Genomic DNA, 20,794 nt, shown 5'->3' with positions numbered 1-20,794 from the left:
AAACAAGAGAGAGGGAGATGGAGGATTTATAATATTTGGAGGGAAAACATCCATCACCTTAATCCAGTACTGCATGGCACAGATAAAGAGGACTAGGTCTACAGAGTTAAACAAAATATTTCACGAGCCAGAGAGAAAAGCTTTTGTCAGGAAAAGTCATTGCCAAGATTCACAAGAGATATAAAAATGCTCATGGGAACGAATGAATTTGCCAGGAAGAAATCAAGGTGACAAGAGTAAGGTGGAAACCGCTATTTAGCAAAGTCCACCTGTCAAATTTGAAGGTTTAAAAGCAGCCAATTCTTCCTGCTGTCTCACAGACAGCCTTTCAGTGAAATATGACAAATTTTCAGTCGACACCACTTGCTACCGTAAATTTCACCGCTTCGAGACCTGAACGGATTTGACCTTGCAACTCTTTCTTTCACAAGAAAGAAATAAGTTCCTGCAACAAAGTTGTTGCAAGCGTCCCTGCGATGCTTCACACTTGGTAGTATGTGTGTGACTCCACCTTAGACAAGAACTGTACGAGAAGACAATCCAATAGTTGGCCACTTTAAAAACAAAAAAAACGCATCCTTGCTGAGAATCCAAACCTTTTCATCTTTCCTGCAGTGTCTCTCCCTATAACCACCACTCCTTCACCCGTCTCTCGTGCACATAGCATCTTTCTAATCCCCTTGACTGAGAGAGCAGAAGACCCAGTGGCTCCAGGGCACAAAACGGGAGGAGAAGTAAATTAGAGAGGAGAGAGGACTAGAGATCACAGAAGGAATGAAAAGGAAGAGTGCCTCTCGAGCTGCAAACACAAGTGAAGGCAGAGAAAGAAATGAGAGCAGCTCAGTGCAGAGACAGTTTGATTAATAAAAAGAAAAGAGAGCAAAGTTTTTAATTAAAAATCTTTTTTTTTTATTTAGACAAAATAATTAGGTATTACAAGGAAAAAGAAGTTTGAGACAGAGAACTGAACAAGCCACTTTGGCCAAGCAGCAAAGGAGATGTTAAGCTGGACACTTGCACTTGAATTAATGAGAATCTTAAAAAGGATGCCAACACTGATGTCTGTTTTATGTCCTCAGCCTGTGCTTCTTCTACAAACACGAATAAAACCAAAACTCATTTATCAAGAAAAAGAAATTTATAATGTTATCCCTTTTTAAATAAATCAAATAAAACAAAGAACAAAAATGTTCAGTTTCTTCTTTTTTTCCATGGCTGTAACCTTCCATAACTGACATCTTTCACCTGACTTTGGGTCGTTTTCATAATAGTCTTCCCACTTACACAAATGGTGTATTATCAGTGCTGCTGGCTGTCAGGACAGGGTGGTAACTCATTTCCAGACAGTGCCTGAGGTAGCCGAAGCGAGCAGCAACAAACTGCAGCACAGGATGTGAGAAATTCAAAAGACCTGAGCCAGAGTGTGTGCTTCATTCGCAAAGCCCAAGAGACTCAGCAGCACATGGATGATGAAGATGATGGTGGAGATGATGAAATTGGTTCCTGGCCAAGCTGGGGCTAACGACCCTCGAGAGCACAATCTAAAAATAAACCTATACTTAATCCTAACAATAACCCCAAGAAAGAAACACTATGTAGTGGACAGTCTGCAGAGCTTGGCCGAAAGTTGAAAACATTTGCAGAGAAAATTGCTTGAGGTGGAGAAATTATATGTATATCAAATATGAAGTCCAATATAAAGGCATCGATAATAACAAACAGTTGACTTATTGCTCTTTGAAAGTGTAGCTGTTTATCTGAAACGGAAAATGTGTTTATGGCTTTCCCTGCTGCTCCTTCATCAGGATGAGGGTGTGAGTGCGGCCGCACGCTGGATACAGTGTATAGTTCAGGGGACGACGGTGTAGGGCTGATAGGGCAGCATCTTTTGTCGTGCACTGATTGCATAAATCCATTCCGGTTTGACAAAATTCAGATTGGTGTTCTCCATCAGCGCCTGCGAGGAAGTCAGAGCAAAAGCAAGAAGCGCAGTCATGTCATGTACTTGCATTGCAAATGGTCAGACAGGCTGAGGTGTAAAGCCTTTAAAACCCTTCAAACTATACCTAAGCTGCAAATTCAAATGCTAAAAAGGCACGCAAATGGCTGGAAACCATAGTAACCTAAACTTGAAAGGTACTAGTCCCCACTGCTGCTGAATTTGTCCTGGGAATGCTAAAGTGGTGTATACTGGTGTATACTGTGCAAATGAAAAGGGCTCAGAACTCTGGGCTGATAACGCTTGGAGTGGAAAATTTAAAGGGTATTTCCTCTCCCTTTTTTTATTTTTAGCTGTGCACAATGTATAATAAAGCAACACTTGACACAAAGTTAAGTGAAGCAATTTCCTTTACAAAATTGTCTTGACTGTGGGAGTAAAAGATAAAAAGCTTACACACATGGGTACACCGAATATTAAATCTTTTTAAGCCCCTGTTAGACATGTTTATTTGGTTGTGGCTGCTTATTTTCAAAGAAAAAGAGAAAAGAGGGTACGACTCACGTCTTCAAAGGAGTCGTGCCACCCTTCACTGGTCACCACGAACTGCACCTTCTCTGTCATATAGTCCTCGATCACTCTGTAGCAAAGACAGGCACATAAATTACAATTATAATTGCACAGATTATGTCTTTTTTTTGTCCATTGGGAATAACCACTGAAAGTCTTTCTTACCCATTAAAGGCAACAATGTATCGTAACAGCAGTCGTCTGTCGTTATTGGGGAATTTACCGTAGAGGAAAAAGTGCTTTCCGCTTAGGAAATCTAGAAGAGAAGACAAAGTGGGAAGCAAAAGATCAAGAAGAGTGGAACACAGTCTGTAGGAAAATTATAAGAAAAGAGGAGAAAAAATAAAGAAAGCAAAACACAAGCTGCCAGAAGCTGGATGGGAACTAATTGATGCATACCTGGGAGCTCGGGGATGGGATGATCCTCTTCAGCTTCAGCGTCAGTGTTTTCATCCGTCGACCCCCCGTACGGATCCTCGTCCTTCACCACCGTTCCTTCTGTTGCTGCTTTCTTCTGTTTTCTCCCCTCTTCCACCCTTTCACAAGGACAAACCTTTTTACCCTACATGTTAACAAGCCTGCTCTCAAAAGATGTTTTTTTTCTTGGTATTGTGTGGCCACATTCTAGCAGGGGCCAGAGCTCTGCTGTCTTTTTTACACATTTAATGAATCTTTTCATTATTTTCGCTCAGGGAATCCAGGGAATCTCGCTAAGGGATCGGCTAAAGACCATGGAGAAATTTTAAAAAGGATATAATGTTGTTTTAACTGTGCATTTAGGACTAAATGTAACAAGTAAGATATACATAATATATATAACATCAGCAATATAGTCATAAAGTCAATATAGATTTAGTCATGACAACACTATAGGCTACTTTAGTACAGCAGTGTCTCTTTTAAAGGCTAATGTGCCCAAAAGCTGTTTATTAAAGAGCCAAGAATTGTATGTCTTCTCCCATAAACATCTTGAGGGAGCAGATAGACTCCTATTTTACTCAATAGAGTGTCTTTGCAGAAAGCTAGGAGTTCATTTAATCTGCTGAATGGTGCTGGAAAAGTAGCATAAAGCGGGTTTTTACATTACATCATATGTTTTTACTGCAACGTCTGCAAAAACGATGCTGATTACGGCAGTAATGCTGAAGGAAAATAGTAAAATGCAGCTCATTGTGACCTAAAAGACAATGAAATGCTCTGGGAACAGCAGGAGTCGCTGGGAAAAACTGGCTCGGTGCGAAAGAAAACACTTTCTTGTAAAATTATTAATCAGAATAAGACTAGAGCACCCTAACAATCAAATAAGAATTAGTTATCGAAGAATGAGCATTACAAACAGCAGAATCAAAATGATTTGTCCTGTTTACCTCTGCAGCTCATCCTCTGTGTCCACTGCAGATTCATCATCATCGCCTCCTGGGAGAATGAGACATTTTTTTTTAAGTGTGATTAAACTCACCAGGTTTGCCTGAAAATGTTGGTAACGAGTTTTGTATTTAACACAATTTTCCCTTCACTGAGTTCACCGACAACACAAAATACTGTGACCGCTCTATGACCCTAATCTTAAACTAATGAAAAGATTTAAATTCTGGTCACCTGGAGATTGAGATTGTTATGCTGCCATTATGTTTTCTACAATTCTCATCGAGCACAGATGGGAGCGAAAAAACACACCAGGCGAATCTGCTTTTTAATGAGTACCCGAGAACCAAATTAAAGGTGAAACCAGCCGAGCCATTTCTGCCAAAAACACCTTGACAGCATCAATTTTTCAGTTCTCTTGCACCCCGCTGGAACGATGAAGTGCCATTCTTCCAAAAGATATTTTCTCATTTGGTGTTTGGTGATGACTGGGTGGAAAGCCGTCTAACACTCGCAAAAGCCACAGCATGCGATTTTCATCATTTTTAGCCATTTATCGACTCTCTGTGCCACCGCAGAATAAAGGTCATCTGAGAACAAATCTGTGAGGTTAAGTGGACCAAGTGACGCCCCCCCCCTGACAGCACAAGCCATCAGATCAGGTTTTTCCTTTAATTTGCACATTAGAGTTTGAGTAGATGTCACCTTGCTTGCAACATCTGCCACCACCGTAAAATCCTGTGTTGTTGACGGGAAAAAGAGAAGGTGGTCTAATTAAAAAGCCGTCTGTCGTCATATATGTGTTTGGTGGGTCAGCCCTTGCTGTCTGTCCTCTCTGATGCACCTCAGCACTTTATTTCTGGCTCTCGTATTAACATAGAAATGAGATTCATGCTCAAGTCCCTTTATGGTGATTACATTTTACCCCTGTTCTTTTTTTTCCCCACCTCAAATTGCATCTACAGTAAGTATGTTGTTCCTGTTCTTTTTATTTATTTATTTATTTATTTTTTAAAATGGCAGTGCTGCCATCTCATCCATTTCCAAGTGCTTTATAAAGGCTGTCCCTTTTGTCTGATCCCTGGGCTCTCAAATTGTCCCCTGGCCTCCTCTCTATCCATTCTGTCCTCTTCAGCTCACGTGCGACCCTCTTCTCCATCTCTAGTTATTTGAGCTAACAGAGTGAATCATTTTCCTTGAGTCTCAGCCATTTACGCTCAGCTCCCGGATCTTTTCGGTGCAGATATACAAATGAAGGTTTACTTGTTTATTCATTAAAATGAATTTAATTAACAAGTATGCTTTAAATTTAGGGTTCCAGACCTTTAGGTTTGTAGTTTCCTTCACTGTGGTTGATTCTCACAGAGCAGTTTCTTGGCACAAATAAACCTGTCAGAGGTCTCAGTAAGACCTCTGATAAGTTTGTGTAGATCAAAAGGTCATGCAGGGGGATCCTGATGTAATATATTCAAAATCTTAGCTGCTAAATTTTTAAAGAAAAAAATTGTTATTGTGTTTTTACTGAAATCTTATACAACAGATGAGGAAACAGGGCTGTAAATAATATTACCCGATAAGCAGACTCAAAGATACACTGACACAGGTCTGTGCATGACGGTCTAATGTTGGAAGAGAGAACTTTCTTTTTCCTTTTTGCTTGTTTTTGGTTTGTGTTCCTATTACTGGCACTTGATTCAAACTGTAATTGCCTGTTTAACTTGGCTGTCATTTTTCAATTTCATCCGTTTCACCTGATCATTGAACCGACTGTCAACTTCCCATCCCCTGCCATTTCCTTCAGTCTATTTGTCTCGGGCAAACCTTGGTTCTAAGTCAGCTGAATAACATTAAAAAAGTTTTTTCCTTTGTTTTCATTTTGTAGATGTTTCTGCAATGATGTGCTCGACTTTTATCCCTATAACAGCCTGAAAGAAAGTCAAGCCGAAATACTGATGCTGGCAGAAATGTCTCAAAGTTCAGACACATTAAAAAGCACTTGATGCCAACCTGGTTCATCCACATCAGTGGAGCCAGCATACTCATCATCTTCCTCCTCCTTCTCTGGCGTCTTTTTGGCCGTGACTTGTTTCTCCTTCTTCTGCGGCGTCTGCAAAGCAGCAGGGAGCTTTAAACCTGACATTCGATTATATTTATAGGCTCACTTAAAAAAAAAAACAATTTTACCTTTGTGTTCATTTCCTCTTCGCTCTCGTCGTCCACTTCCATTTCACTCTCTGAGCTCGATTCGGGTCCATCCATCAGAAACCTACAGAAAAAACAAAACAGTGTCAGGATGATTAAAGACCAACGAGTGAAGTACCTTTCCTCAACATATCTTGTTCCCAATCAGCTCTACTTGTGCAATGACTCAAACTGCAACAATCCCTTGTCAGATGAGGGGGAGAAAAAAAAACTAAATTTCAACAAGATGGTAATATTTTTTAGCTGACAGATCAACGACCTAATGTTTAAAACATTACCACAGACTGTGTATTACATACTTTGAAGTTTGCATAGTGGGAGAAATCTAGTTTTCTGCAGGACGAGGGACAGAAATACAAAAACTTCTGTCCCCAAAAAACAAACAATACATTTTCCTGGGGGTTGGCTGGTCTTTTTTTTTCTCACCGATTACTCTCAGTCACAAGTGGATCATCTGAAGCACTCAGTGAAAACAACTTCAGTTTTCAATGAGAATTAAGGCAACCTATGTCACAAAGATAAGAGCGGGCAAAGTCATAAATCACAGAAACTACTCATTTGTTCTTTAAAATCCATTCCTGCTTTATTTGTTTTTCATTTAGTAAAACAATAGAATAGTATAGTTTTTAACAATTACAGCTGTTACATTTCTAAACTCTTTTAATCTGTATTAAAAAGGTTTAGTGTAATATGATCTAATTATGCAACAGAAGAGTTGAAACTGGGAAGAAAAGCTCTTTTAGTTTTGTTCTGACCTGCTATATTACTCTACAATATGGACTGTGGAGAAATGTACTATCAAAAAATGCACTTATCATTGTGGAGCAATGAGGGAAAAGGGTTTAAATTAAATAGGGATCAATGGAGCCCCATCCCCAGTGGTCTGATGACTCCAGATTTGTCCTTTTTCGGAGTGATGGGGGGCATCAGGGTGAGGAGAGAGGTGGATGAAGTGCTGCACCCATCATTTCTGATGCCTGCTGCACATGCCTGCAGGAGCAGTGTTATGATCTTTGGATGGTCAGGATCGGTTCAGCAAGATGTGCTAAAGTAGCTGACTAACTGACTATACTGAATGATCAGGTTTTTCCATCAATTGATTTTATTTCTCCCCTTGAGGCATGGGTATATTCCAAGATAAAAATGTCGGGATTCAATGGGCTTAGACTGTGAAAGAGCGATTCAGGACCCATGAGACGTAATTTTCATGCACTGATTGACCACCACTGCATCCAGAGCCCCACTGAGACTGTTTGGGATGTGCTAGAAAGAATTTAAGCAGCGGTCCAACTCAGCATCAATATGAGATCTTTTATGAAATATTAATGCAAGTTTGGATGAAAATAAATACTGAGAGCTGATCAAAGTGATGCCACAACATGTGCGCAATTATTTTGACCTTTGCTTTGGCTGGGCAGTGTATGATGATTAGTCTAGATCAGTGTTTCCCAACCTTTTGGAGCCACGGCACGTATTTCACATTAGAGAAATCACACGGCACACCAACAAACAAAAATATCACAAACAGAATATTGCATATTCTTTTCAAATATTTATCGATTGCTATGCTGAATTGTCTCACTTGCAGCATGATTATGTAATTTCTTCTTCGTCTTCTTCTGTTTTACTGGCAGTTGGCAGCCCATTTAATTGGAGCAAGAAGTTGCACTGTCCTCTGGTGGAAGAGAATGTAATTGTTCTGCCCGTTACTCAAGCAGGTCGCTTAAAGTGCTAATCAGGTGGAACCAGATAATCTGTCATGGCACACCAACCGTGACGGGAAACACTGGTCTACATGTAAGCATATGTTGTTGCAGCGCAATAAAAAGAAATCTACATAAACATCAGCTGTGCAAGCAATAGTTTGCTCTAAAAATTAAAGAACCACGGGAACGGATCAGTGATGAAGTCCACCTTTTTTAAACTTACATGTAATTAAATATGTGGTTTCCTGTACTTTTCATACCTACAAAGAGCAAACGGATTCAGTAAGAAAACAGGATTATAGGAGTCGCACCACTCTCTGCTCTTCCATCTGTGCCACATCTACTGTAGCACCAGGCGGACGACACTGCCAACTACAAGGTGAATAAGTCTTCTCACTGAAACTCCAACCTTTCAACTCTGTGGTCAACCGGACCAAACACAAAGATGCAATCATGATTTTCTCCATCTTGTTGTGAATGTTATTGTGATGCGAAATGTCATTTCTATTGGCAGGGCAAAAGCTACCAAGAAAAATCCCCTCTTGGGCAGATACCAAGCACTGCCATAGCTATAATACTGCTAAAATTACTCCCAGTCAGACTCTTAAGAACAGTTGGATTAGTCTAAATTCAAATTTCTGTTTAACAGACTGATAAAACGAACATCTAGGAACATTTCCAAAAATTACTTCATTGTTAAAATGTTTTCTGAAAACTTTAAGAGATTGTACAGAGAATAAATAAGCTAAATGGTCCAATAAACTCCACCAAGAACACCTGTGTGTAGTGATAATGCTACTGAATGTGACATGTAGAAAAACAAGCAAGTAATGAGTAGAAAACCAGTCTTGTAGCTCTTGCGCACACACACACACACACACACACACACACGTATAAATAGGAAGCGTCCAGTGATAACGTTTTATTTCTGCCCACCTTTTCTACATTTTCCCTCAAGCCAAATAAATTCAGATGGACTTTATTAGCTTGGAAATGTGAAGTGCAGAGAGTTGAAATGCCACCGTTATGGTGTAATCGTTTCCACACATACCACAGGGAGTTTTACTGACCTATGCTTACTTGTGTTATAAAACTCAGTGTCCAGAAAATTGGATAAAGAAAAAGGACAACGTGGGCAAAAGAAACAACTGAAAAACGGCTTCTTAAGATAGCGAGAGTTGTTAAGCAGCTCGATCTGCTCAGTAATGAAAAGCTGATACGTAACTTTACGTAACACGAAAAATGCAGAAATAAATGTAAAAGAATAAACATTTTTATATTACTAACAAACATTCAATGATTTTTATGGAACACTTATTTTTAAAAGAAAGAATATGTAGCTCAAGGTTTTTTGTTTTTTTTTAATGAATTTATTTTTTAACCGTCCAACAAAGTACGTAAAATTCCCTCAACTATTAAAGCCATGCATAGCAAAAACATCAACTTTGATATATCACCTTGCAGTCGGGGTTTCGAAAAGCAGCGTCAAAGAATTAAGCATTCATCGCTCACAGTTTTAAAAATAACAGACATACTTTCTTTGCCATTGCTTTTAGCCCGACATTAGACTCTGTCAATATCAGCGTCTTTCAATGAGGTTGTGTTATCAAACCTTTAAAGTCACGAAGAATGAGACAGAAATGCTGTTGATTTTTTTTTTTTTTTTATCTTAAAGCTTCTCGTCTGCGAGTCCTTAAATTTCTACATTTTTTTTTAAAATTTTGTAAATATTTTATTTTTGTTTGTTAATGGAGAAAAGTTTTTTTGATACGAAGAATATTTTTGTTAAATTAATTTTTAATAAATAAATGACCTCACTTGATGCACTTTAACGCTTTTTGCAAAACACCACGGTGTAGTGAAGTGTTTGAAAGAGCTTTGTGTTTTAAATTAATTAAAATGCAATTCTGTTGCTGTGCTGGCAGCAATATAGCAGTATTCTCCAGGTAGTCCTTCAGACGTTGCTAAAAAGCACTGATTAATTGAGAAATATATTTACTCACTGAGTTCTTTTTTGATTGGATGCTATGGATCTAAATATGCACCTTCTCCTCTCCTCCTCTGCCTGGATTCTCACTGATTGGGTAATGAATGTGCAGAAAGCATTTCTTGGGTGCTTAGCTGATGTCACAGGCTCATTAACACATACATGACATGATGCGCATGCATGTCAGGAAACGGCGAAGGTGAGCATTCGGCTTCAGACGCTTGGTGTTTGCGTGCACGTTGGGAGCAACAGTTTGAGTGCGAGTGTGCGTATTTGTTTGGGTACTTGTCATCATCAAAGTAAGTGGTCCCTTTAATTACCCATAGCAGATGCAGCTTTTAAATAAAAGATACATCAAAGCCGCACACTCCACAGGCTGCACAATAGCGGAGCTGGGCAGGGGAATGGATTATTCTGACAACGGGAGAGGGGGAAGCAGACTGGGGGCGAGAGATCTTCTCCACTATCACAAATTGATACAGAAAGGGGAGCGTTAGGGCGAATGACGACACAGGCTGCAGTCAACTTTTCATTTGAATTTACTTTTTGAGAATTGTTAAATAAAGATCAGATTTTTCCACGTTGTGCCCTTCAGCAGTATTTTATTTTAAAAAGCTTTCCTCAATCTCTCACATTCTTCGCGTGCCTCATATGCAGACTGTAGCTGTCTAGAGAAATCTCATCACACTGCAACTCTGGCCACTTTCATTTACAGCTTTGAAGTTCGACATGAAAAATATCAGATTTCAGCGCACCTGTTTTATCTACGAGGAATGCCCTGCCGCATCGCCGCAACGATCTCTGAGAACTGACAGTCACACCTACCGATAGTCACGCCTAATTATAAGCAAAGGAGGGCTCATTAATTACATCTGAGACATTCCCGAGTGCATTCCTGGGATGCAGACAGAGCCGAAATCTGACGCTTCTTTTCCATTATGGAGTCATTTCATTACATCGTTACTTATATATTGTTATAACATAAATGTAATTATGAAAACTCTCACGGTGTTACAAACGAGGTTTGATGCAAACATAACAAGGTCATTAGTGAGGTGACATTTTCAGTTTTAATGATGAAAACGTTAAACGAGGAGCTCACTGTGTAAATGTGCACTGGCATTCGTGCACAGTGTAAAAACAGGCAATGAATGTGAATCTTTGATTTAGAGTATCTGCAGGGTTTGAATGATTAGGAGGTGCTGACGACTATCATCAATCACCATGCAGATCCACAATTATTCAAGTACAAGATACGTTTTTAAATCATTGATTGATGCTGCCTGGGACTGAACCCTGAACACCCTTCACTTGATGTCATTACTTACCAAAGTAATGACATCAAGGATGTTGCATCTGGATGTTGCAGCAGCAGTCATCTAGTCCTGGTTTTGTGGAACAAAACATCAGCCAAAGAAAAAGTACTATCAAATGATGACTTTTCTAAAAATCCTCCGGTCAACTAAACATGAAATTTAACTTTGACTACATCGAACAGTAGCGAACCACATCACATCTTATTTTATCTTCAGCCATGCAATCCTTCCTGTTTGTGATGTTATTTTCTGAAAAAGTCTGGACAGCTCAGAGAAAATTATTTCGAATACGACATGCTTCACAATTATTGGATTTTCTTCGTTTTTATTATCATGTAAGTAGTTAGCTGAAAACGTGGGTAACCAAGCAGGCTGCTTAAAGCACATTGGTGAATGTTAACACAGCAGGCAGTGGTAGGTGAAACCCTCGTAAAGCCTGATGCAGAAGCAGACAGCATATGAGGAAATAATCTGAGAAGTCTTCAACAGTTTGTTTCGTCCCCACTGCTTGTTATTTGGTGGCGAGTCTCATATTGTGTACGAGGAGTTAGACACAGATAAACGTAGGCCATTAAGAGTAGTCATCCGTCTTTGTCAACCATAAAGTGTGTAGATAAACTCAGGCTGCAGTAAAGCGGCTACAGAAAGGGAAGGGGGTCGGAAGTGTCTCTCTTACTATAACTGTACTGCCACTGGGTTGTTTAGGATATTATCACATGTCTGATATTGATGCGATATCAGGCACTGTGCACCCTAGACAAGTCCCAAGTCTGCTGCAGAGCAAACACACAGAAAACTTCACTCTCACATTCACACATCTGGCCAGTTTGGAACTGCCATTAAACCTAACATGCATGTCTTTGGCCTGAGAAAGGAAGCCAGAGCACCCGAACAGAACATGCAAACGCTGCACACCGAACCCCAAATCCTAATCCTTAGACAGCCGGTGGATTCAAACCCAGTACCTTCTTTTTACAATATCAACTCTCGCGGCCCGGTACCGGTCCTTGGCCCGGGGGTTGGGGACCATTGCTATAGGGTATGAGTAATAGGTGTTTTTACATATATTCTGTCTTCTTGACTACATTCAAGATAAGACCCTTTAAAAAGGCAGAACAGTTCAGTAAATTCACACAAAAAAAGCAGCAATGGAGTACAGTATTTAATATTGGGCTCTCAGAAACCACTAGCCCCACCTGCCCATTGTTTTTAGTATAGTAACATTATTACGATACAACACAGGGATGAAGCTGATTCATTAGCAAGATGTACACAAAACTACTTACAAATAACAGTGATTAAAATTAGTACAGCTTATAGAATACCAGGTTTCATATACTCACATGTGCCTGAGCTTAATGAACCTTGCATGGCTTGACTTCGAACCAGAGGCAATCACTGCCAACAAAACAAGTATGAAAGGACTCCTTATATTATAGGGCCCAGCTACATAAAGTAAATTGCAGTCCTATCCCAATTAATTTGGGCCATCCACTGCCTGAGATGAGCATTCAGCTCTACATTATTCAGCACACACAGATTTGTGTGGAGCGATGACAGAAGGATCTTGATGCTGCTAAAGTTTCCCCTATAATGAGCCCTATAATTAGATAGCTGCTGGAGTTGGGTGGGTTGAATTTGTGATCACAGCAGGGATCATCTGCTCAAGGTTATAATGTTCTCTGCAGCAAGCGGCGAACACCGCTGTGAGGGGTGTATGTTGGGATGATTTAATCAATGAGAGTGTTTTGCATAGACCGTGTGATGTAGAGATGCCGACGTGGCCTTAATCAGATGCGGATTCAAATGTTGGACACATGTTCCAGGTTATAACCCGGCTGTCACTGAGTGGAAGTGCCCTTTTAAAGTTCCTGTAGTCAAGCTTGAGCCACTGTCTGTTATTAAAGTAAAATCATTTCTTCTGCATTTCCCACTCACCTTTTGTAGGAGATTTTCTGCTTCCTCTTGTGGCAATCCAGCACCCAATCCTTGCGTACGATGATTCCACCCGCTGATTTCACCTGGCTGTACTTGGGGGTGTTAGCGAAGGCACAGCTGCAGATTAATGGGCCGAAAGAGATGCACGGACACACAGAGACACGTATGGTTACATCAGTAAAGAGATGCTAACAAGGGCAGGCTGTTCTGACAGCAGAGATCAAGATGCAATCAAACTGAATTACTGCGAGTGCTGACAGGACTTTTACACAAAACTCTGATCTTTTTCAAAGATGATAATCGAAATCACACACACACACACAAAAACCCATCTGAAACAATTACAACACAGATCTCTTGCAAGGCACGTTTGAAATTTTGTTGAAAGATAACGTGATCTCGTTATTTATTATTTTCAGAGATCATTATGATATTTCAGTTTGAACGTCTCACACAACATTCAATTTTAAAACTATTTATAAAAAGCATAGCTTGAAAATGTTTTCCTTCTGCTTATCTCCCTTCATTTTTATCATGTGCCAACTTTCTGCAGTTTCACCACATATTGATCTTTTGCCTTATCTGCAGCTCTTTTGCATTTGCTCATTTATCTCCGCGCATTCTCTTGGTGAATCTTATATTTGTGAGCTGTCCTTGACACCAAAGGACGGCAGTAAACAATGTCCTTAACAGCTTGAGCTGATGTGGTAAAATAAAAGCCATATTTTAGTAGAACTGATGTTGTGTTGGTGGTGTCAACTAAACCCAACAACACTGTAAATAAAGTGACATTATATTTTTGCACGAGGTTATGAAAAAACACCCCAAATGTCCTTCGGAACAGTAGGTACTATAAATTTTTACTGTTCTAAAATCGTAAAAAATAGCAGAGAAAACTGATATAACTTTAATGTCTGTCCATAAAGCATAAGACTAGAGGATAGAGCCTGCAGCTGTTAGCCCACCACAAAGACAAAAATGCCAATAAGTAATTCAGAAGTTTGGATAAGCAGGTTTTGTTAACCTTGAACAGTACCAGACTCCCTGTTTCCCACTTTTTGCTAATACACTAACCACCCGCAGGCTTTAGCTCCCCATTCACTGAGCAGACACGGACAATGGAATAAATCTTTTCATCTAAAGTCAGTAGTATTAAATTCAAATATTAAATTCAGGGGTGAATTAAAGTTATGAATGCTAGATTATGCCAATCCATTCCTTTCAGCAACTTACATAAGATGTGTGGCGTCAGGCGTCCAATCGGGTCGATACTTGGCTCCCATTTCCAGCGCTTTTTCCCTCAGCTCCCCTCGGAAGGGGTTCTGAAATCCACTGAGGACAAACACCACCCCCTCCATGAGCCGGGTGAATGGGACCTGCTGCTCTTTCTGGGATTTGGCCTTCTGTTTAGTTTTAGGCTCAGGTTTAGACTCACTCTCCCTCTTCCTGTCAGCAGCCTTCTGAACTGGTGATGCTGTAGAGATTATTAGAAAACTCAAGGAAGGTTCTCCACATGAATAAATAATGCAAAGATTCCGAGACTGTGTTACCTTTGGCCGTGCTTGGGCTGGGTGTACTGACTGAACTCGGCTTGTGTTTGGGGGTTGCGGCTTTACCCTCAGGTGAACCAGATGGACTTTTTTTCTTCGAGGGAGGAGGGCCGGGAGCAGATTGTCGCTCTTTGCTGAATTCAAATTTCCTTTTTGCTGGTGGCTAGAGGTGAAAATTCAGAGTTGAAATTGCTATTTCATGCCTGAAGTCCGCTAACACCTGGTACCAGTTTATATTATTACTGTAGTCTATAGATAAAATCAATGAAGTCATGGGGAAAGCAAAAGAATTATCAAAGGATCTGTGGGAGAACATAGTGGAACTTTATATATAGAGGAATAGAGAATCAGCACTGTTCAAATTCTATTTAAGAAGTGGAAAATGAGGGATTATGTTGAAACCAAGCCACGTTTAGAAGACCATCAAAATAAAAAAATACAAAAAAAATACAAAAAAAAAAAAAATCAGCCACAACTGCACAGAAAATTTTTTGGGATACAAACAAATGGGTAAAAAAAATGGGCAACATGGTCAAATCACCAGAAGAACAACATTGCTGTACCCATGTCACAAAGCAGATGCTTACATTGTGCCTAACAGTAGAGACAGAAACTTTGGTTTCTGAACTGAAGGAAGAGTTGTAGACATCAGCCCAGAAGCTGTGCATAGGACGCACTTGGACATTCCAGCTTGACAATGAAATCAAAACAAAACAGAAAAATGATCCAAAGCCAGAAACAATCATAAATTTTGCCAGGATTTGTAAACTTACGTGCACAACTGTATCTAACAGGGGTATCTTTCAGCTGGCTTTACTATGCACAGGCATGTATTTGTGCAGCTCATCGCAGCAGGTGGCTTTTATTCAATTTTCCTTTCAAAAGCCAAAGTGACATGCGGCTGTCACTTCCACGTGTCTGAGCCCCTCCTACTTTCCTTCTCAAGGTGTCCTCAAGCAAAATAACAATGGTGCATTTTCATGTGTGTCATGTACACATGAAAAAAAAAATACACAATGTATTTTAGGCTTTCTTGAAGGTGAAGGTAAAAAGTATAAAAAAAATTACAAGTATCAAATTTATTTCACAACTGTTTTTTCAACCATATAGTTTTGTCATGATAATAAACCGGGGAGCACACGTGTATTTCTCTTTCAGTCAAGCTACCTTAGCCTAATGTTACTCCAGTTTAAATATGTGCATTTACAAAAAAGTTCATATCAATGCCCACTATGAGGTAAAGTTGGTTTCAAGTATTCTGTTATTGTTGCTATTGATTGACACCCTGTCCAGAGTTTGAAATTGAAGTTTTTTTAAGGCTCCCTGAAAGTTTAAAATACTGATGTGCTGGTACTGGCTCATTACCTTCTAATATTTACTGTTAAGGGGAAAGAAAGAAGAAAGTCTTTGTTTTGGGGTCTCGGCCTTACACTGAAACATGTGCATATTCAGACCCTTTAATTGTGATTCTGGGAACTTAATCACTTCTGTCACCAGCTGCTTCTCGCACACTAAACAACACGGGAATTACATCACACACAGGTTCTTAAAGGGGAATGGCTGTGCCGGTAACAAGAGGTACCCTCCATCTCAGATTTAAATTTCCTTATCAATGAACCATGAGGACTGTGCATGTCGTCATGTGGGAAATTAACTCAATGAAACCAGGATCTTCAACCGATGCAGTTCTGTGAAAAGAGGTGCTCAGTAACAATGATTCCAACCTTGACCTATTTTTACTTCAGTTATTAGATCAAAAGCTTTGATGGAAGTGAAACTCTTAAGATTAAGAAGCTGCCACAGGCAGCATTAACCTGGTATCTTTTTCATTCTCATCGCAGCTCTGGAAGAAAAACTGTGTGAGCATGGGGACAACATGTAAACCCCATGCAGTGACCTTTCTGGGTTTGAAACCAGAACCCTCTTACTGTAAGGCAACAGTGCTAACCACTGAGCCACCATGCTACAGTATCACATGATACCACAGATCCCAAACTAAAACAAACTATCCACTTTCATGTGGCCTAAATATAGAGAAAATCCTCCTGCCCATTAAGTGGAGGGCGGGGGTGTTTACTACCTGTGGTGAGGCAGAGGTGGAAGACGAGGCCTGGCCTGATGAGTGGGAGCTGCCGCTTGCTTGCAGAGCAGCAGCAGCGTAGCTTATCTTCTCACTCTGAGGAGACGCTACAGAGAGAGGTGCAGAGAGCAGGTTAAGAAAGAAAGCAGCCTGATCATAAAGAATGTCTTTGAAATCACTTCTTTTAAAACTAATTAGTGCTCTGTTGAGTTTTTATTATTTAACAAAATTACAGTTTTATTATTACAGTGAACATAAAGAATTTAACTGGCCTCCAGCAGCTGGTAAACTCAAATAATTGGATTTACTTTTGAGTGAAGTGCTGGACTTTGTTGCGTTCTCCCGACTGAAGAAGAGACTGCCAGGTTGAAGGCTGGGCCCGGATGCAGGAGACTCATCCTTCACCCTGAACTGTCCCAGCTTTGTCAGTTTCTGACAGGACAGAAGAAGGAAGACTTCAGAGGCAATAAGGAAGATAGAGAGATGGAAGTGCATTTCCCCTAATACAGCAAAAAGGCTGTAACATGACAAATGAGTCCATGAGTAAGAAAGTAGATTAATATCCAGGAAGTGCTAAAACAAAAGCGTCAGGCGTTTGTGCTGAATTCCCACTACAGCATAAACGAAAGTAAAAAAACATAAATCAAGTAAAAATTCCTGTTCAAGTAAAAAGTGTAATAGAATATTAGGCTTTGTAAAGGCTAAAGTACAGTAGCTTGTCTGTGCATTGATGACCCCATCACGTCTTATCCTTCCTTGAATGACTTTTGATAGATACTGACCCCTGCAGAGTGGGAACACCCCAGAGGAGATGCAGGTTTGGAGATGTACCATCACAATCTGGACCATGTCAAACATTTTGCTTGCCCATTTTTCCTCCTTCTAAAACATCAACTTTGAGGGTAAAATGTTCACTTGCTCCCAAATACATCCGACCCACTAACAGTTGCCATGATGAAGAGATAATTGGTCTTATTCACGTCACCTATCAGAGGGCATACTGTTTTTCCTGATTGGTGTGCATGGTCTCAGTGGAGTACTTACTGGGGAGGAAGTTGGAGGAGGATCGTTTTTGTCAGGTGGCGAATGAAACTTAACAAAGGCAAGCCCATATGCAATATTCTATAAAGAGCAAAGACAGATTCACATTATATTTCCATCAAAGAGACACAATTCAAACTCCATTACAACTTCAAACGGTGCCTCAACAACAGGATACCTGAGACAAAGGATCTGGAAAGATCATCTCAGCGCTTATATTTCATTGCATAATAAAAAGTTACCGTAACTGGAAAACCACGCTGCACTGCAATTACGTTGCTTTCATTTGACACTATAGAACAGGTCCTGTTGCACTGCTGTATTCAGACACTGTCATCATTCCATAAACGGCTTCAGTCTTAATAATAGATATATTTGCTAATTACAAAGGGCTTGTCACTTTACACATCAAACACTCTTAGACACTTACCTTGCTGTATGGCTGGCTACACACAATTTTCACTCTGTCCCACTTCTCCTGAGCTGTGCTCTTTTGCAGCTGGTTGGGCCCAAAGAAACGCACACGGTTCATGTTGGTGCCACTGCGGCTCTCCGTGGGCGACATGAAGGAAGACGTAACCAGGAGAACCTAAAAGAGTGAGATTAAAATCAGACTGGATGAAGTGAAGTTATTACAGCATTCAGGAAGTGTGATTATTATCATTTGTAAGAATACCTCATAGTCTTGATCTCTGACAGCTGAAGAATTCCCCACCAACACCTCAATGAAAGCTGAACCTTCATTTCCAATATCAATGCTGTGCACCTGCTCTTCCTTTTCAAACTGAGGGAGAAAAGTAAAAGTTGCATGGTAATACTTCCCAAGGAAGCACAGGATACACTTCCAAAAGAGATTCTTAATCTCAAGAGCTGCGGTTAAATAAAGCTTGAAAAAAAACTATTCTAAGGCCGAAAGTAAAGCAAGAGAAGAATCAACACACTATTAATTAATCGAATTATTCTAAAACCACGTGGTGCTGCATTCAGCCGTCTGATCTCTGCACAATAAAGACAAATTCAGCTTTTTCTAGATAAATGCAAATATCACCAAATTTGTCTGTATGGTAAGAAAGACATGATAACAAATGAAATGTTAAAAGTACCTGGATGTATCAGTATACGATTTTATTTGGTGATGTACCAGATAAACACATTATTTAGAGCAACTCAAAGCATAACTTTAAATATGTTTGATCATCATTATCTAATAACAGTAGCAATAACTTTATTTAATAGCACCTTTCAAAACAAAATTACAAACTGCTTCAATTCAGTTTGATTTATACAGCGCCAAATCACAACAACAGTCACCTCAAGGTGTTTTATATTGTAAGGTAGATCCTTCAATAATACATACAAAGAGAAACCCAACAATCATATGACCCCCTATGAGCAAGCGCTTTAGTGACAGTGGGAAGGAAAAACTCCCTTTTAACAGGAAGAAACCTCCAGCAGCCATCTGAAAGATGATTGCGAGCTTGCCAATTGATCTTTTCAAGGAGACTATTTGTTGAAGAGCGGGCGCACTAGCAGAACAATCTTGATCACCATTAGTTTTCAGTCGTGATTGTGAGATTGGCAGCAGAGACAGCGGACATCAGGTTATGACCAGGGACGGTAACACAACGTCTGAAATTCACTTTATAATTATAATTTGCATGTAAACTTCTTTTAGTGTAAAGAAAGCAAATACAAAAAGTTTGTTTGAATTCAATAGATTGTATGATTCTCCCAAAGTTACATGTGTGTAATTTGGTGTTTATGTAATATATGTAAGTATCTGCCATCTAACTCATCTAATCAACGACACCTCACATGTTATTGAATTAGTTTGGTGTCACTTGAACACACAAAAACACCAACAAAACAAACAAACCTGGAGAATGACTGATATCTGCTTCTCCCCGGGTCTGGCTGCTTTCCACTTTCTGTACGTGTCAGAGCTCAGGAGGTTGTCTGCCTTGTGCGTCTGTTTTTGTAACACAACACATGTGAGTATGAAGCAGCCTCACAGCTCAGCTTTCTTCATACAAATCTCACAAAAGCAATACATCATGTTGCACTTACAGAGTCCTCGGTGCTGCACGACACGACGTGCTTGAGTTTGATTTCTGGCATTTCGTTGTTGTTACTGATGATCGTCAGGCTAAAAGCTGATCGATTCACTGATCAGTCACATAAACCAAACGGGCGCGTGCCTCCCCACGAAGCGATCGCAAACGGCTAACAAGTCATAAGACACATCCAGTTTCTCTCCACTGGAAGTGATTTAATGCTGAAAGTTTAATTTCTTATTGGTCAGATAAACCGATGACTAACATGTTAGCATGCTAACAAACAATAGGCAACTCTCCCTAATGATTTTGGTGACTTTAGCACACCTAAAGGGCTGTTCCGCGTAATCTGTTCACAGCGTTATAGGCATGGCATATATCCGTTACTCTGCTGTTACAGAAAATTCATACTACAGATTTTGATTATGAGTTAAATGTGCGTGAAGGTGCACACATTTTCCCACCAAAAGCCTGTAAACGCCAGGATATGACGTACCTTCCGACTAACGACTTTTCTATCCAATCAGAGCTTTATTTTCTTCTTCTATGATTGAATTGTTGTGTCACTGAGGTTTATATTGCCACCAGTCGGTCACCATGTGAAGAGGCATTCAAAGAGAGCACTTATTCTTGAAATCTTTTTCGATCCTGCGCCGTTTGTCTCTTTTGTGACAAAACATACACTTTTAAACGTCGTGAGCAGACACTTTAAGATCTCAGAGCAGGGAGAATGTACATTAGCCTTTCAGCTGTCAGTGTTCGATAACACCATATCTGCAAAATTATGCATTACACCAGCAACAAAAAGAGCCCAAAAATAGGTTGTGTTTTTAAATTGAGAGTACATCATAAATCAAACTGGAGATCAGCAATGTACACATAATTACAGAAGTATAAAATTAGATAAGAAAGCTCTAGAAGATGTAATATAGGAAACATTTGTACAGACCAGTGTAAATAAAAGTGCACTGATTCAGTATGCATACAAAAAAAGTGAAGTAAAAAAAGTTCATAATCAAACATGTAAATAAATTTGACTTTTCGAA

At 39.8% G+C, this 20,794-nt stretch overlaps 1 protein-coding gene across 1 annotated transcript; it reads right to left on the bottom strand.

Moving 5' to 3' along the window:
* Positions 1–885: 885 nt before the first annotated feature.
* xrcc1 (X-ray repair complementing defective repair in Chinese hamster cells 1) lies at positions 886–20,271 on the bottom strand. The gene is made up of 17 exons (XM_005754281.1): positions 19,762–20,271; positions 19,571–19,663; positions 18,371–18,478; positions 18,125–18,283; positions 17,698–17,775; positions 16,962–17,085; positions 16,654–16,760; positions 14,574–14,736; positions 14,257–14,497; positions 13,024–13,140; positions 6,059–6,140; positions 5,882–5,981; positions 3,877–3,925; positions 2,909–3,045; positions 2,675–2,765; positions 2,504–2,579; positions 886–1,957 (listed from the first exon to the last, which is right to left on the bottom strand). The coding sequence occupies exons 1-17, from the start codon at positions 19,810–19,812 to the stop codon at positions 1,850–1,852; spliced, it is 1,884 nt and encodes a 627-aa protein (XP_005754338.1). The 5' UTR covers positions 19,813–20,271; the 3' UTR covers positions 886–1,849.
* Positions 20,272–20,794: the final 523 nt, after the last annotated feature.

This window comes from Pundamilia nyererei, unplaced genomic scaffold (genome assembly GCF_000239375.1).
Source record: "Pundamilia nyererei isolate P.nyererei 1_Seehausen unplaced genomic scaffold, PunNye1.0 scaffold00534, whole genome shotgun sequence".
Lineage (NCBI taxonomy): Eukaryota > Metazoa > Chordata > Actinopteri > Cichliformes > Cichlidae > Pundamilia > Pundamilia nyererei.
Note: the sequence above shows the minus strand (reverse complement) of the source record. Positions and strands in the feature narration are given on the sequence as shown.

Coding starts and splice junctions, on each gene's coding strand:
- xrcc1 (XM_005754281.1), bottom strand. CDS start 19,812: ATGCCAGAAATCAAACTCAAGCACGTCGTGTCGTGCAGCACCGAGGAC. Junction 18,479..19,570: donor AGATATCAGTCATTCTCCAG/GTTTGTTTGTTT, acceptor TTTCTCCCTCAG/TTTGAAAAGGAAGAGCAGGT. Junction 17,086..17,697: donor CTCCTCCAACTTCCTCCCCA/GTAAGTACTCCA, acceptor CTGTCCTGTCAG/AAACTGACAAAGCTGGGACA.